General features: G+C 44.5%; 1 protein-coding gene across 15 annotated transcripts in view; it reads left to right on the plus strand.

Annotated features, from left to right (window-relative positions):
• Positions 1 to 15,811, plus strand: part of PITPNM2 (phosphatidylinositol transfer protein membrane associated 2) — a 141,406-nt gene that overhangs the window by 62,152 nt on the left and 63,443 nt on the right. For 13 of the 15 annotated variants that reach the window (XR_008819414.1, XR_008819423.1, XM_056324178.1 and 10 more), the window contains exon 3: positions 7,461 to 7,634. The exons of 1 other annotated variant lie outside the window; for it this stretch is intronic. Coding sequence is in view for 12 of the 14 variants with exons in the window: in XM_056324178.1 (XP_056180153.1) it covers positions 7,557 to 7,634 (78 nt within the window). In the remaining 2 variants the exon portion in view is untranslated. Of the gene's footprint in view, positions 1 to 2,205; positions 2,226 to 7,460; positions 7,635 to 15,811 lie in introns of those variants that run through there. One more of the 15 variants, XM_056323594.1, reaches the window with a different exon arrangement.

Here is a 15,811-nt window from a genome sequence, read left to right on the forward strand (position 1 = left end):
GGCAGTGGCCTTCAGCTAATGGATGTGCCACAAATGAAGGGAAGGTGCTGTCCGTTGCTGTGTGCCTGTAGCATTGCATAGATTTTTCTTCACAGGAGTTTACTCAGCCACCAGCAATTTTCAGTCTTGTTCTCAGCCAACACGCTGCACTTACCACGTTGTCAATGCTGCTTTTAGTTTTGTTTCCCTGTGTGTGTATATGTATTTGTGTCTCTCTATGAATATATATATATAAAATACATATTACACATCTATATATGTATTCATATGCCTTTTGTAATGTCTGCCTGCTTTGAGCATGTAGTGCTGAGGGACTTGGGCTAAGTGCAAGCCATTAAAAGCAGGGTCTGTCCCCTTTAGCTCAGCTGAATGGAGACATCTAGCTATGCAGAGGCCACAGGATGCTGGGTTTTGTTCGTCTGACTACTTGGAAACATTTAACCTTTAATTTCAGACGCGTTCTTTTTAATATTCAACTTTATCCCCAGCATCAGCAAAAGGATTAGAGGCTGGTTTGTCTTTCCCTCTGAACTCATCTGTGACTTCAGTGTGCATATTAGTTCTTTTAATGGCTTCTTTATTAGTTCATTATTGCATAACCTCCAGGCATGGCAGGACTTGAAATGGTAATTTTCCAACTGAAGTTCAGCTGACGGACTTCATCTGGTCCCCTTGAAGTCAGCATGTGAATAGAGAGGGCTGGCTCGCTTTGCACCACAGCATCGCTTGCAAAGCAGAAGGAAAGGAGTAAAGTTTTCCTCTCCCCAGATGTTAAAGGAGTGCTCTGAATGGAAAGTATGAAGAAACAGTACAATATCCTGGAATATTTAAGGAGAAAAGGTGGGATGTGGGTGTGTGTGCGCACACTTTGGTGTGGTGTTGCTTCCCCCCCCTGCCCCTATTTTTTTTCTCCACCCTTTTCCCTGTCATTGCTTCAAGCTAGTATTTGGCTGCCCAGTGAACTATAACAGGATTTAATAGCTCTAGTGTAGCTATATTGTATTTGGACTGATTCCATCCTTCTGTTGTAATAAATGTCTTCTTTACAATGAGCTCTTAAATTCTACAAGTGACGTCAAATTGTATCTAATAATGGAAAAAAGATCAAGTGCTGTAAATGCGACTTGTTTGCTCTGTGTGTCTTATCAAGCAGTGGTTTATCCTCAGCCCGGTGCAGCGCTCTCTGCGTTTGTGGTATCTTTTGAGTTTACCCTGAGGTTTACACCTGAGGAAAATTGATTTCCATGCATGCTTGCATTTTCCTCTTCCTCTCCTCCCCCTGCCTTTTTCCCTGGCTGTATTGTAGGCTGTGGCCAGACCTGGAGGAGTCAGGCACAGGGAGCACCCCCGGCTCAGCTGCCAGCCTCGGCTACGCTGCACCTACTCCAGTGCGGGGAGGACTGTGTCATGGTTTTGCAACGTGAGCAAATATTCATTAGCTGCTGATTCACTGTCAGGTGTGATATAAGCTCAGTTGTGAAACTCGGGCGTGTAAACATCTGCGTAAAAACTTCTATTTCAAAAAGTTGTGACAGATTAGATGCATGATTAAGATGTACAAGTACAAAGAACATTACTGACACCGTAGCCTTTAAGCAGTGAGCGTGTGAACTGTGCACTTTTAAGGAGCTTTAAGTTTTGATTTATTTTTTTTTCGAGCAGATTGTTAAATCTGCTTAGCTGTCAGTCAGAAGGTACAGCCCACACTACGAAAACTGAAAACTGCTGATTTTAAAAAGCTCGTTCTGTCTCTTCAGTTTATTGCACATGTGCATGTGTGTGAGAGACTGTTTTGTGTGTGGTGTTTGAGTGTTATGGCAAGTAACAGTAGCCACAAAGTTACTAAATAGAAATCTTGGGGTTTTTTTAACCTTTCAGTGTGAACATGGCTTGAAACAGTCCCACTGGACAGATCACTTTGGTGAGGCGGGGAGAAGAGAGGAGAGAAGGGAATGTTAAAATACAAGCACTCAATATTCATCTGCTTACAAAACCCTCATAAATTGAATTTTCCCCTTGACCCTTTTGCATAGCCATAGTTATTCATGTGACTGGAGGAAGCAGTTGTGTTCCGGCTGGTATCATGCTAAGCATCATGCATTCACAAAACGGGACGTTCCTCTCTGTCCCACAGCAGCGGGATGTGGGCAGGACAATGATGAGGCCATGCCGGTCCACACGATGGATTGCAGGCTGCGTGTGCTGCAGCCTTTGCCAGGGGTCAGGTAGGCAAGGCTGGCGAGCAGGGGCTGAGGAGGATGTTTTGCAGATGCTGATGGAAAGCTGCTCCTGAAAGGCAGGGACACCGTGGACAAACAGGATCAGAGTGATGGATAAAGGGAATGGTCCTTACAGCAGTGGTATTCTGGATAGATAAAACTGAGCAAGATTGCTTTTGGGCCAGGAGGGAGAGTGCTGCATTAATCAAGGTGTAAGTGTTGAGGCTGCATTTAAAAAATGCTGACTTAGGTCCTAGGAATATGTTTCATGTTTATGCTGCTGCTTCTAACGGCATAAATAAATCCAAGCGCAGTATGTATGCGGTGCTTCCAGCTGCGGGAGGGCACCATATACTCCTTCAGGGAACACTGCAGAGGAGGGAAGGTGGCCAGGCTGCTAAGCCTGATATTGCTTCCCAAGGTCCGACTGTTTGATACACTTGAGACCAATGCTCACATGTCTTTGATACCGCTTTCTTCAAGGAGGCATCTCATGGGGAATGAAGGAGATGTAGAGAACCTAAAGAAAGTCTTTAGGGAGGTGGGTGAGGTCTCCAGGTAATGCCTTTGCTCATCCTTTTAGGTGCTTGGTTTGGTTTTCTTACAGTTGTTTCTGTTAATTATCTTTTGTTCCTTAGTTACATGAAAATATTGCAAAGAAAATTGTTTGATAGCCGAGTCAAGGGTATTGATCTTCTGCTGCGAGTGTCATCTTTCATAAGGGAGATTTTTCTCAACTTTAAAAGTCAGCACAGCCCTAAACAGGCAGTAGTTGATTAAAAACCTGAGACCAGGGCTGGTGCCTGCCTCTGCTGCTGGCTCCTGTGCAACCCTCCATGATGGGTTTTTCCTTCATAGGGTGAGTCTTTTAACTTTATAATAGTGTGAAATGAACCTCCTGCGTGAGGCTAGAAAAAGCTCATTGTAGTTGCTCTGTGCATCTGGGGATTTTTCTTCCCCTTTGAAAATGGGAAGTAGCAGCTGTGGCGTGGGGTGGGTTGTCGCTGCTGTGCCATAGTTCGTTCCAGCCCTAAAAAGCCTGTGCTCGGCAGCCTGGGCATGGAAAATGTGAGCTGATCAAAAATTAATTGTTGAGGTGACAGGTAGGAGAGCTGTAACAGCACGGCTGGGAACAGGGCGGGTGGCAGCCCTTTTGTAGCCTGACCCCCCTGGCATGAGTGGTCTCCTGTGCCAGACTCAGATGATGTGTCGTGGAGCCAGGGTTTTCGCTGTCATACTGCATGTCTGTACCCTTCAGGGCCAGCTGGTGAAGCCTGGCTGGGGTTTGACCTCCAGGACTCTGGCAGCAGTTTTAACGCCCTTCATGCATTAACTCTTATTCCTTAATTACAAGCTGTCAGTTGTCATCAGTCCTCTGCTACCTTCTTTAGTAACAGGGAGGCTGGCCCTGATGCTCCCCAAGTGACGACCCCAGACACCAAGTTCATGGGCTAAATGGAGAGCTTTTGCTGGGTCTCTTGATTTGTTCAGCTCCTGCAGATCCTGATAGTCTCCCTATCTCCCCTCCCCCCCCCCCCCCCCCCCTTCAAAGAAATCACATTTTCTTAAAGAATTTGTTGCAAGGGAAACCATTTAAATCAGAAGTAAAGGCAGCACGCTGTGCCTTAGCTTTCAGACAGCCTGAAGCAATAGCTCAGAGGTGGACCTGACTCATCGCAGCAGGATATTGACTCTGGAGCGTAATTATGATGCTTTGAGAACCTGATTTTAAAATAATTGAGGTATAAAATTATGCGCCTGGCTTTCACAGTTACTACAGCTCTGTGTATAAATTGAATAACGGCCTGTACAAATGTGCCACTTGGCTATAGCAGAAATAGCAGCGAGTCTGGAAATGTCCTGCGTCACCATTATTTACCTTTTGCTGAGAGAAGCTGGCTGCAAGCTGAGTTTTGCAAACAGCCTTGGGCTGCTGCTGGTCGCGGTTGTGCAGCCGCAGAGGTTTGGCAAACCCGTAGAAAGTCCAGCTTGGTGCTGGGCGGCTGGACAGCTGAAATCTAGCCTGCCGTCAAAATGCTGGCTTCTTGCTAATCCCGGGATGCTGAGCATCTCTGTTCAAACACCCCTGGCTGCTGGTGGCAGTGGGCTGGGTGTGGGTGGGTGCCAGGGACACAGCTGGTGTTTAGACATCTGTTTTCCAAAGCTGTGTTGTCGCTCCCGTGCTTCCAGAAGGGCTTTCTCTTCTCTGCATAGCAGCCATTGTGTCTGCAGACAAACTTCTGTGGTTTGTTCCAACAATACGGTAAGCAGCCTTGGTGAGCTTTGATACTCTGGGAAGTTCCCAGACTTTGGCAGGAGGCTGCTGTCCTCAGTGAGTTGTCCGAAAGCACAATTTTGTCACCTCTGTCCCATCTGCTGCAGATTTCCCCAAGATCTGAATCTGGTGAAACCCCGTGTTTATCTTTCACTGTTTGCCACCTGGGCTCCGCTGCTCTTAGACGTGTTAGGGCAGGTTATTTTCAGCTCAAAGGCAGCCTAAGCTGCGAACATAGTATTGTTTCTTTTAAACCAGTCTAGCTTTAAAAAAAAAAAAAAAAAAAAAAAAAAGGCAAGTCAGGTTTGTTCTCTCTGTGCCTCCTTCAAGGTCAGGCTACTGGTCCTGGGTGCCTTTTCTTCTGGCCCCCTCTGTTTGAGGTTGCAATTTGGTTCTTGCTGTTGCCCAGTATGTTTCCAGGGTTATTTTCTCCCCAGCTTCTGGGAACTGGTTGCAGTAGCTGGAGTGGGCAGCTGCCAGAGGAGTTTTCGGGAAAATTGCCTTTCCAACAGGCACATCATCAGGACCTGCTGCTGCCTGGAAAGCTGTGGGCTCAGCCAAAATGCAGCTTTTAAACACTGACCACAGGGAAGTATAAACCTGAAGGGGAACTGTACTGGGAAACCTCAGCTTTGGTAAAAGTGAAGCTGGAAGCGGGGCCAGGAGCCGCTGCCCTGGCTGGACACGCTCCGCATGCCGTGTGCTTCGAGGCCGCTGCTGTGCCTGCTCGGGGCTGAAATGGTTGGGGTTTTTAGGCTGTAATAAAATAAGCCCTCTTGTGTCGTGGCTGCCTGAATTATTACCTGCCTAGCACTTCATTATAAACACATTTTTTCCATCTTGATACTGGTTTCCTGCCATTTTATTGCTTTTAAGGTTCTATTTTTTGTTTTATTCATCTCTTCCAATCGATAGAAATACCCTGTTGTTAGCAAGCAGCAAAGGTGGATGTGACTGATGTCCTTATGGTGAAAGCAGAATCACTTTCTGCTTGCTTTCAGAGCATTTGGGGAAGAGGAATGGGGGACAGGGGGAGCTTTTAAATCTAATTTTTGAAGATCTCTATAAAGCATAACAAATTGCTCAGGACAGGTAGCTGAATCCCCCGCTGCCGTTACTCCAGGAGTTGGGATTGTACCAATGCGGATCTGGGGCCAGTGCTTGAGATCCATCCTCTGGTGGTTACTGTTGTTCTTTGCCATGACGCTAATTAAAAACCACCTAATGAGATTACCTCCACCTGTTATGGAGAAGTAGTTTGATGGAGGAAATCCTGCACGTGTATGTGGATGCACACACTTCTCCTCATAGGCACAGCACTGTTGGGAAGTGCAGACTTCCCAGAATTATTCTCTCCAAGGTTTGCTGTGGCAAAGATTATTTTTTTTATACACCCCCCGCTCCACACACGCAGATTGCTGATAGCAATAAAATGAAACAGAGAACTGAATTTGAGAATAAATTGTTTAGATGATGCAGCACCAGACAGAACTATTCCAGAAGACTCGGTTGGGGATGGATTTGCTTTCCGCATGCCTGGGTCAGGCAAACCCTTCGGCTGGGACGTGGTGAGCAGTGCCCTTGGAGTGCTACACAGATTAGAGATCTGTAGACCTTGGGTTATAAATACTAAATTTAATTCAGTTTTTATATATACACATTTATACAGCCCAGGTTGCTTTGTGACCATGGGCATGTTTTAACCTCTCTAAACCTTGTAAAAGGTTGGCGAAGTGCTGTGCAAACATTGGGTAGCGCTGAGACCTGTTGATAGCAGTGTGGTTTCCTGGTTCCCAGACCACGGTTTAATCTACTAGATAGGTTGGTTGTTTTTATTCTGGGTTTTCTCCCCCAGGCATAGGATTTGGGGCTGGTTTTGCTCCAGCAGCTTATCTGAAGACTTTCAATAAGCAGGACATGGCAAAAGAGTGGATTTTGGTGATGAGGAGGAACCAGGCACGTGCTTTTTGTGCTGGGAGAGTGGTCGTCACTTGGCCTGATAGCAGACGGCTTCACTTCTTGTGTCCTCTCTTCCTCATCAGTCATCTTCCCCTCCCCTCCCCTCTTCCTTACGTGATTTTATTGTCTTTATTCACAGTCCATAGGGAGTCTTCAGAATATTTGAAAAGTTACTGCTTTAACCCTTGGTGTAGTAAATGCTGTATTCCCTGTATTAAGCAATAATTCAATTTAGATTGCGTCCAGGTGGGGTATGATGGGATTATTTTTTTTTTGGTGTTGCAGTTTGATCTTGCTGTATTCTTATGCAGCAGGAGTGTAAACGTGAGTCTGGCATCGACATCAGTGGCAGGAGGATTTTGCCTGTAGACTACTTTGGAGGTGAAAGAGAAGGGATCCTACCAAGTCAGTAATTCAGAATAAAGCAGGGAGGAAAAGTACATTTTTGCTGTCTTTATTGTTAGAATCCAAATTACTTTCTTCATCATGGCGCTACTAAAGGCTGAGGAAATCTTAATTTAAGCTTTTTCTTGCTGCTAAATGAATGTGGGAGGATAAAACCTGATGCCTTTGAGTGGATGCATCTCTGGTGTGTTGCTGACATTGGAGAGATGCTTTATTGTCTGGCAGCAGAAGGTCTGCCTATTCATTTTGAGCTTTTGTCACATCTCTTCCATGGAGATGCTGTTGTATATGAAAGTCTGATTGATACGATGGCAGAGGTCAGGAGGGTAATAGCTTTGATGGTATCCCCTGAATCAAATCAAAATTCTTCTAAAAGATTCTGTTGAATTTGATACCAAGGATCTGGTAGCATTCCAGGGATTCTTCTCTCCACTATTAAGCATATAGCTATTACAAAAATTAATGTTTGCCTGTTGTTTGGTTTTGTTTTTTTCTAATAGGTTGTTCTGCAATAAGAATGGAAAATAACTGCTTCTCTTTTTTTTTCTTTTTCTTTTTTTTTTTTCTCTCCCTTCTCCTTTCTCTCTCTCACTCTGTTTCAGGGTTCCTCAATGCATTTGCCTGCCATTATTTAAGGAGCCTTTACTAAAAGCTTCTGGATTGTGTTTCTGAGCGGACAAAAGATTTTTGTATTCAAAATGCTCATAAAGGAATATCGTATTCCTCTTCCGATGAGCGTGGAAGAGTACCGAATTGCGCAGCTGTACATGATACAGGTCAGTAATGTTCTGGCCCGTGCGGATGAATGCAGGCTAACGCAGGGCTTCGTGTGGAAGAGTGGAGTATCGCTGCAGAACTAGATGCTTTAAATGTGAGGTTTGTGTGTGCTGATGGGGGGGAAGTAATGCAATAGTCTGGGTGACCTACCTGGGGAAACAAAGGCTCGTGGATAGGCTATTCCTGTGGGAAGGAGCACTGAGCCTAAGTGCTTGGGTACCTACCTGGGGGTGATCAACCTGTAGGGCTTAAGCAGCTGTTGCTGCTCGGTTGCGCTGCGGTTGCTGGTCATGCCAGTTCCAGCTGCAAACCAAGGGCTTGTGCGCTTTTGTTGGGAAAATAACAGCGTAGTATAAATTTGAGAGGGTAAAATTAAGGTATAACTTTGAAACTGGGGGGGATAGGGAATCTAGATGTAATACTTCTTTCCTTCTGTACCACCATGGAACAGTTACAAATCACCGTGAAACTTCGATTATTTTTAATAGGTTTCTGAATACTGATGAGAATTTTTGTTGAATTCCCTGTCTTCAATAAAGCAGTTAATTAAAATGTTGGAGTTTTTTGCAACTCAGATCCTCTGTGCCCATGTTCTCCCAGAGTTTGAAATCCATCCAGGAGCATTTTTAAAAGGAAATGAATCTGAACTACTATTTCATTGTCCCACGCTTTAAATAAAATTTAATTTTGCTCCTGCAGCAAAATGCATATCTAATACTGAGTTTGCAGCAGAACCCTGCTTTCTGCGGCAGGTTGAAGTGATGCTAGAAAAATCTGCTTTGGCTTAAAACCTAAAATGAGTTAAGGGGAAAAAAACTCAAACCAACCAACCTCCATAACCAAAGAGAAAGCACAACTCCCCTGTTTCTCACCTGACCATCTAACTGGATTCCTTCAAGGAGCCATGCACTTGGACTTGACTGTTGTACAGTCCAAGTACAGTCAAGTGTACGCAAACAGTGTGCGGTGTGTGTTCTCCAGTAATAACAGTCAAATTCCTTTTTCTGACACAAATGTATCATCTTTGTGTGTTAAACCTAAATGTTAGCATAAATGAGTAAACGTTTTGCTTAGGTGACTTCATTTTTCAGTGTCTTTTCCTGCTGCTCTAGCTGCTTTGAATATCATTGTAATTATTTTGTGACAAGTTTTTCTTCCAAATTTGGCTCAGCTTTTTGAGTGAAGAGCTGGTTCATGGAAGCGGTGTATCAACTATGCAGAACTTGTCAGCGAGCAGCAGAGCATACAGGAGAATGATCTGATTAAGAAGGAGGAGCCCACCTGATTTAACAGGATGAATTCTTAACTGGGGAGCTTCTGGGGGGGCTTCCTGTGGGTTGTGGAGGACTTGGTCAGGGGCTTGGGTTTGTTCACTTTCAGAAGTTAAAATACTTACTGTTATTTTATTAATGCAGAACACTGGGTTCCACTTTGTTCATTTGACAGTGATTTTGGCCACAGCTTAATGTCAAAGGACGTGATAAGCCGTTAAGGTTCCATGCAAGGGGAAGTTCACTGGCCAAGGGAACAACTGAAGAAACGACACCTCCGAATTGCTATCCAGCCCTGCTTCAGCCCTGCTCTGATTTTCTAGGGCATTGCTAGGCAGCAAAATAAGGCTTCCCCTTCAGTCAGGTGTGATAGCTGGGGTGGAGTCTGACCGCTGATCTCCCTCCACTCCCCCGGAGCAGGGGGGTAAGATGTAAATGCTGCTGTAAAAGATGTAAGATGTAGCCCAAGATCCAGGTGAGCTAGAGAAATGCACGATGAGCAAGTGACTCTACTGCTTTATGTGTACAAGTAGTACAAGAGAAAAAATTAGCTGTGTTTTTTGTTGAAAATACTAGTCTCAGCTCGAATTTGAAAAATAATAATAAAAAAAAAAAACCAGAAAACCCATTTAAGGTAGAACGTAGAGTTTATATTCTGTTTCTTAGTGTTTGGTAGCAATCTGCTTTAACTCTTCCTGAAATTAGTGGGAAGATTCCTGCCGACTTCAATGGGAGCTTTTCCTAGACCATGATATTAAATGTCCTTTTTTTTTTTTCCCAGTTTGATTTGAAAGTGGAGGTTTTGTCTTTGAGGCAGGCACTGGGAAGAGAGCAGTGGGGAGCATGACTTCCATTCTTTTCAGAGAATGAGAAAGTGCTTCGTGTCTGTCTTTTTATTTTGCCTCTGAAATGCGTAAGGAGGCCACAGGAGAAGTAAGTTCCGTATGTTGAAGTCCCTTAGGGGAACAAGCTGAGATATCTGTATAAAACAGCGCTGTAGAGGTATTTCTTAGAAACCTTTGGCTGAAACATAGAACAGCATGATTTGAAGTAGTTTCTGGGGAGAGAAGCAATTCTTAAAAGTAGAAGGTTCATTTCAAAGAGGTTTGTTCTGTACAGTATGGTGTCATTATTGCTGGAAACACTAGTCAGCCTGGTCTTCTAAGAAGCAGTTTTCCAACAGTATAAAAAGGAGATGTCACAATTGTTCCTCAAGGGTTTTAGAGAGCCTTAAGCATGTACCTGAAGTTAATCATTCATTTAACTTCAAGTTCATGAGTGCAGATTCCCATTAAATGCCAAACCAGTTGGTATAAAGTTGCTCTTTTAAGAGTAATAAAATAATTTTCCTAGATTTCAGCATCCTCCAAAGGAAAGTTTTCCAAAAGGATCCTCTGACCTGAAGGATGACACAACTGGCCCACGCAGTTGCTCTGGAGACCCTTTCTGTGGAAGCAGTGCCTCAGAACCACGTGGGTAGGGATAGTCAGACTCGGGTTGTAGCCCTGCAGTCCATTTTCAAAGGTGTTCTCATGGACCTTTCTGCTTTGCACCAGAAAGACCTCCAGTCTCCCTTCATGAGAGAACACTGTCTCCTTAGAAGTCTTAACAAAAATTTCCACCGGGTTTTATGTAAGCAGCATCACACCCAAGTAGCAAAGGATCCTTCCCTTAAACTGGGGCAGGCTGTACTCGTGTTTCCTATGTTTGCTGGATGGCAGAATTAAAACTGTGCAGTATATAATCCAGCATCTCTGTTGGTTCTCTGCGCCACTAGGCAGGCAAGACATGCAATAAATCTTTGTGTACATGCCCCTGTTACTCTAGTTCCTCTTAAAGTTCTCCAGGCTGGTGTATAAAGCTGTGAAAACAGAGGTGAGTGGCCTGCTGGTTTTCTTCTTAATTTTTTTTAAAATCTGAGGGTGAGGCGAGGGAACAACAAGTCTCTTAAGTGTTGCTTTCTGTTAGCATCTGAAATGTTATCTACAGACAGTGGTTTCAGTACTTTAAGCAGCACTTAAATTCTTTGATAAACAAGTTAATTTACATTACAGTGAAGGGCTTAATGTATCCTTGACTTGCTTGAAGCTTAGCAGATCTGAACCGAGTTGGTTTTCTCTATTAAATTTTAGACTATCAATATCCGTATTTTCATGGGAAACCTCTCACGCAGTGTTGTCAGTGTCTTCAGGTTGGGAGCCCTTGCAGCGTTAGCTGCCAGAGCAGTTAGGTCTTAGCTTTTCCACACACACAAGGGTTTTTTTGCATCGTTGCTGAGGTTTTGTCTCTTTTTCCATGCAAATTAAACCAGTGATTTTTATATCTGAGCTCAGAACCAGTGATCTTTCTTCCCTCTGTGACCTGGTTTTATTTTGGTGCATAAAATGGGCAGAATATTTCAAAACGGTGAAGCCATTCTTTGTACCTCTTTCCTAGACAATAGCTTTGTAGTGTACCATTTTCCTAAGATCTGTACACACATTTAAAAGCCTGTCCTACTTCCAAAGTTGAGAGGTCTCTAGATAAACTCAACTTCAAGAGTTGCCCATAGACTGGGAGAGCTGCAGTTTGGTCTGGGGAAACTGCAGGCTTCTGCCTGACTGTAAGCAGAAAGCAACTGGAGGTGAGTGCTGAGGTGGGTGTCACGATGCACAAACCACTTGGGGAGGGGACAACTGTAACCTTCTGTCGGGATTTCTTTCTCCCTGTGGAAATGCTGAACTGAGGACTCTGTCCTGGATGCCTTCTCTGACTCTACGCATCGTATTAAAGACAGTGCGGTATTTCTGTCTCTGCGAGGACTTTGGTCCCTGTTTGGCGCAAAGGATGGGGTTATACTGTGTTACACATTAGATAGATCTTATTGAGGGCTCTGCATATTTGTGTCTCAACAGCTGTTCTTTCCTGCAGCGCTCGCTTCCTTTTCTTGCGTGTTTAGGGAACCTGCCTTTCTGTACACATCCCTCTCACCCCGGAAACAACGCACGCTTTAACGTTAAGTCTCTATCTCATAAAAACTTGTGCTTCAAGACCTGAATGTGTTTGTCAGAAAGATCAGTATGTTATTAGCCAAAGGTCAGTCCATTTATCTTCTTAATAACTTTCATTACTGTCATTCCATATGCCATGAGATTCCGAGAGACCGTTGCCCTTCTGACCCTTACATGAGATGAGAGAATTCCTCTTGTTATTAAATCTTATTTTTATATCGGTGTGCATAGCTTACTTTCTCTGCTGTAAATAACTGCAGCCCTCATTTTCTCTGTGCAGTTTTCTCTGAGTACTTGTGACCTTCCTCCAAGGATAGCAGTATACTTCAGAACTATTCTTCTGGACCTAGTGATTGCCTTTTGAGGATGAGACTTACTTTAAGATGCTGTGGCATCCTTGTAAGCTAATAACATTATTACTTCATTATTCAGCACTTTGAGGGTCCACAGCTGAGCAGAGACTCTGGCCCGTGTTTGAGGCAATCTGGTAAAGATAATCCATCTGCTCAGCACTGTCTGCTGAACTTGGGATCCTGGGAATCGAGGCTCTTCTTATCTTCTAACATGAGCCTCTCTTCTCATGTTAGTCCCTCAGGGCTTCGCATTTATTGCCTTCCCTGAGAAATCAGAGTGTATTTCCAAGTATCTGCAGTGTGCTGTAGCTACCTGTTGTGGCTGCTGCTGGAGTACCCTAAATTGCTTTCCTCCTCCAAAGGATCATGGTTTCTCCATCATCTCAGTGTCCAGACCCCTGTAACTGTCCTGTCCTGTTTTCTTCTTCATTTGCGTGCACCTCTCGGGTAGCACCTTTGAGGACAGACTTCAAAAACTTGCTTGGTGGCAGTAATTCTTGAGGCCATGTCCTGATACCTCAGTGAAAAAGTTGTGTCCCTCAGGCTGTGAGCTACACTTGGCAGTTGCCAGCAGGCTCAGCAGATGGTGAAAGATTGATTGAGTGGGGGAAAACAAACTAACCCTTCATCTCTGGACACTGAAGAAGTGGATGGCTGATTATTTTTCTTGCGTTTGCAGATGCCTTGGCCATCTGGGCAGACAGACATATATATGCTTTAATTTTAAAAGCAGATGACACTGCTGACAGCTCTAGAGGCCCTGGAAGATTCACAAGACTGAAAGCAAAAGCCTGGTTTGAAGCTTTTCCTCCAATTTTTATGCTGTGGCATTAAAACCTGTGACTTCTATGTTCTCTCCCTCTGGTTTTCATAACCTTTTCTTTGTGGTCATGAGGACTTGCATCCCTCTGAAGGGGGAGAGTAAGACGCTTGTAATTGCTTAGCTGGGTGAACAAGGGCGGTACAGGTACGTGCGGTGCTGTCAGACTTACAGTCTAATTTGCACAGGTGACAGTGGCACCTGTACAGGTTACTGTTTTGGGAAAATGTACAGAAATAACAAACATCTTTTCTACGTTTACTTTTTTTTTTGTTTTGTAGTCATTATCCTGGAACAGTTCTTAAACTGGCTGTTATTCCATACCTGGTGAAAAGAAGATTGATTTTTAGAGTAGTGAACTACGTTTCCTTGGCAGTTCACACGTGCTTGCTTTCTTCACCACAACTGAGTGAAGCTGAGATAAGGTTGTAACACAAAAAATATTTTAAACTTCAGATTTGTACTGGTTTTAATACAGGATACAGCACTGATAATCCTGCTGAGCTTGTGGCTTTATTTTTTTATTCTTATAAAAGATTTCTAACATGTAGACAAAATCTCGACTGTAGAGCCAGATTAGGTTCTCACTCTTTCAAATACCTGAAAGCAAGTAATGAATTAAGATTAGGAAAACAGTGGGGATTTCTTTAAGCCAGTCCTCCAGTATTGTAGCATACAGCCTGTTGTTAGTGAATAATTGCACTGGCTTCCTAAATCTAAGAGATGTAATCAGAGGATAAGAATTGATCCAAAATCACCCTGAGCCGAAATTTCATCTCTGACTTACATTAAAATAATGGGTGACTTGCTTTTACCTCCCTTTAAACTAGGGACAGCAATTCTCACAGATAGCGTTTGCGGAATAGTTAATACAGTGAAAAATCCATTTAATGACAGGGAAGGAAATACCTAAGGTAGGATGAAATACTGAGCTGGAAGTGTAGTAGACATTTTGAAAGATGGAGTATGTGGGGTAAACAAGCTTGAGGTATCTCCGTAATAAAGTGATTCCTAATTCATGTGCCTCTGGCACATCCAGCCCTCCTCCATAGGAGTGTGACTTGGCGTCTGTAAGGCTAAGTGATTAATGAGTGGTCATGAGAATGGTTCTCTTAATGCTGTAAATTATTTAGAGTCCTGCACAGTTGATTGCCCCCCAAAATATCCTAGTTTCCTACAAACAGCTTCATTAATATCTAGACCTGAATCTAAATAATGCAGTGCATACAACATTTCTACAAATCGATGCTGTGCATATTTCTGCTCTCTCTTGTGAGAGAGCTGCTGACAACCTGTCCTGCCTTTAACTTTTACAGCTTTTTTTAGGAATGTGTTTTACATTACAAGAAGAACATCCCAGACTGATGGTGCCGCAGTTGCGGCGCAGGTAACGTGCGCTCGCTCAGGTGAGAATGGTCCCTTCTTCAGGGCTTTCAGCACGCTCAGCTTTGCTCTGCTTCTCCTGGCTGGGAGTCTTGCAGGATTTGGGGCTGGAAGCCCAGAGGGAGGACGTTCTTGCAGCTGCAAAGGGCTGTGATCCCCACCTCAAACAGCTCTTGGTAGAGCGAAGGGGTGGCACGAGCAGAGCCAGGACCTCCTGGACACTAATGTAGCTCCATCAGAAAGCAGCTCTGCATGTGCTTCTCTCTGACAAGATGACCCTTCATGGGTGACATCCTCTTCTTTCTCCTTGTGTGCTTGAAGGCAGCATTACACAGGATTGAGGCACAGGGCAAAAGGCCAGCAATTCCTGTGGGATAGTCCCAGTTCTTGCTTGATGAACTTCAGGGAAGAGCCCTGCAATATCCCTGCTGCAGGCAGCAGGGTGATCAGATGGCAGCTCCCTGCAGAGCTGGGAAGGACCCAGAGGGGAACCCTCCTGGAAATTGCAGCTAATCAGCGCTGGGTTGGGAAGATAGGTGCTGACTACTACATGGTTGCTATAAAAATCTTCTGCCTAATCAGCTAATGTAGTTGGATATCCCCAGTGAAACCAGACTGTCGTGATGGGGAAGGGCAAAAGGTACCTGGCTGTCCTGATGGCTCTGAGCGTAATCCTGGAGCCACAGAGTGTGGGGGACAGTCCCACTCCTGCTGAGACTGAGTTGCTGGGACTTCTGATCTGCCAGGAGGATGCATCACATGCAAACCCAGTGTTGGACAGGGATGTGGAGGTGCTTCATTGACCTGTAAAGTGAGTGGATCTGGAGGGGACTGTGCTCACGGTCAGCAAAGTGTTAGGTCTCTGTGAGATGTCTCTGTGCTGACAGAGGTCTCCTCTTTGGCCACCTGATGCAACAGCCTGGACGGTGGCAGTCTTTCCATGGCATTATGGCTGTTTCCTCCAGGATGGGGAGTCTTCTGATTTCCCTCCCCACACACACTTCACAACTCTTGTTTTAGGACCCTTGTTTTCAGCTGGGTGGTGGGATCACTGAAGAGCAGGTTTTATGTTCAGCTGGCAAAGCACGTTGTGGGGGGGAAGGGGTATTGCCTCGACAGAATGAAGCACTGCACGTTGCCCAGCCATTGATCAGCCCAGGAGGAGGATGTTTAAAACAGCTGCTCTTTTGCCTTTATTAATAAAGCCATTGATGAGGAACAGATTTCTTCCCCCTCTCCCCAGGCTTTCAGGTCATTCCTATGTGCACAGTGCAACGAGGCTTGCTTAGAGTCAAAGGGCTATGGTAAAGCCTCATATTCTGATCATTATCTTGTTGACTCATACTAACCTTCCTTTGC

Source organism: Falco biarmicus, chromosome 1, assembly GCF_023638135.1.
Source record: "Falco biarmicus isolate bFalBia1 chromosome 1, bFalBia1.pri, whole genome shotgun sequence".
Lineage (NCBI taxonomy): Eukaryota > Metazoa > Chordata > Aves > Falconiformes > Falconidae > Falco > Falco biarmicus.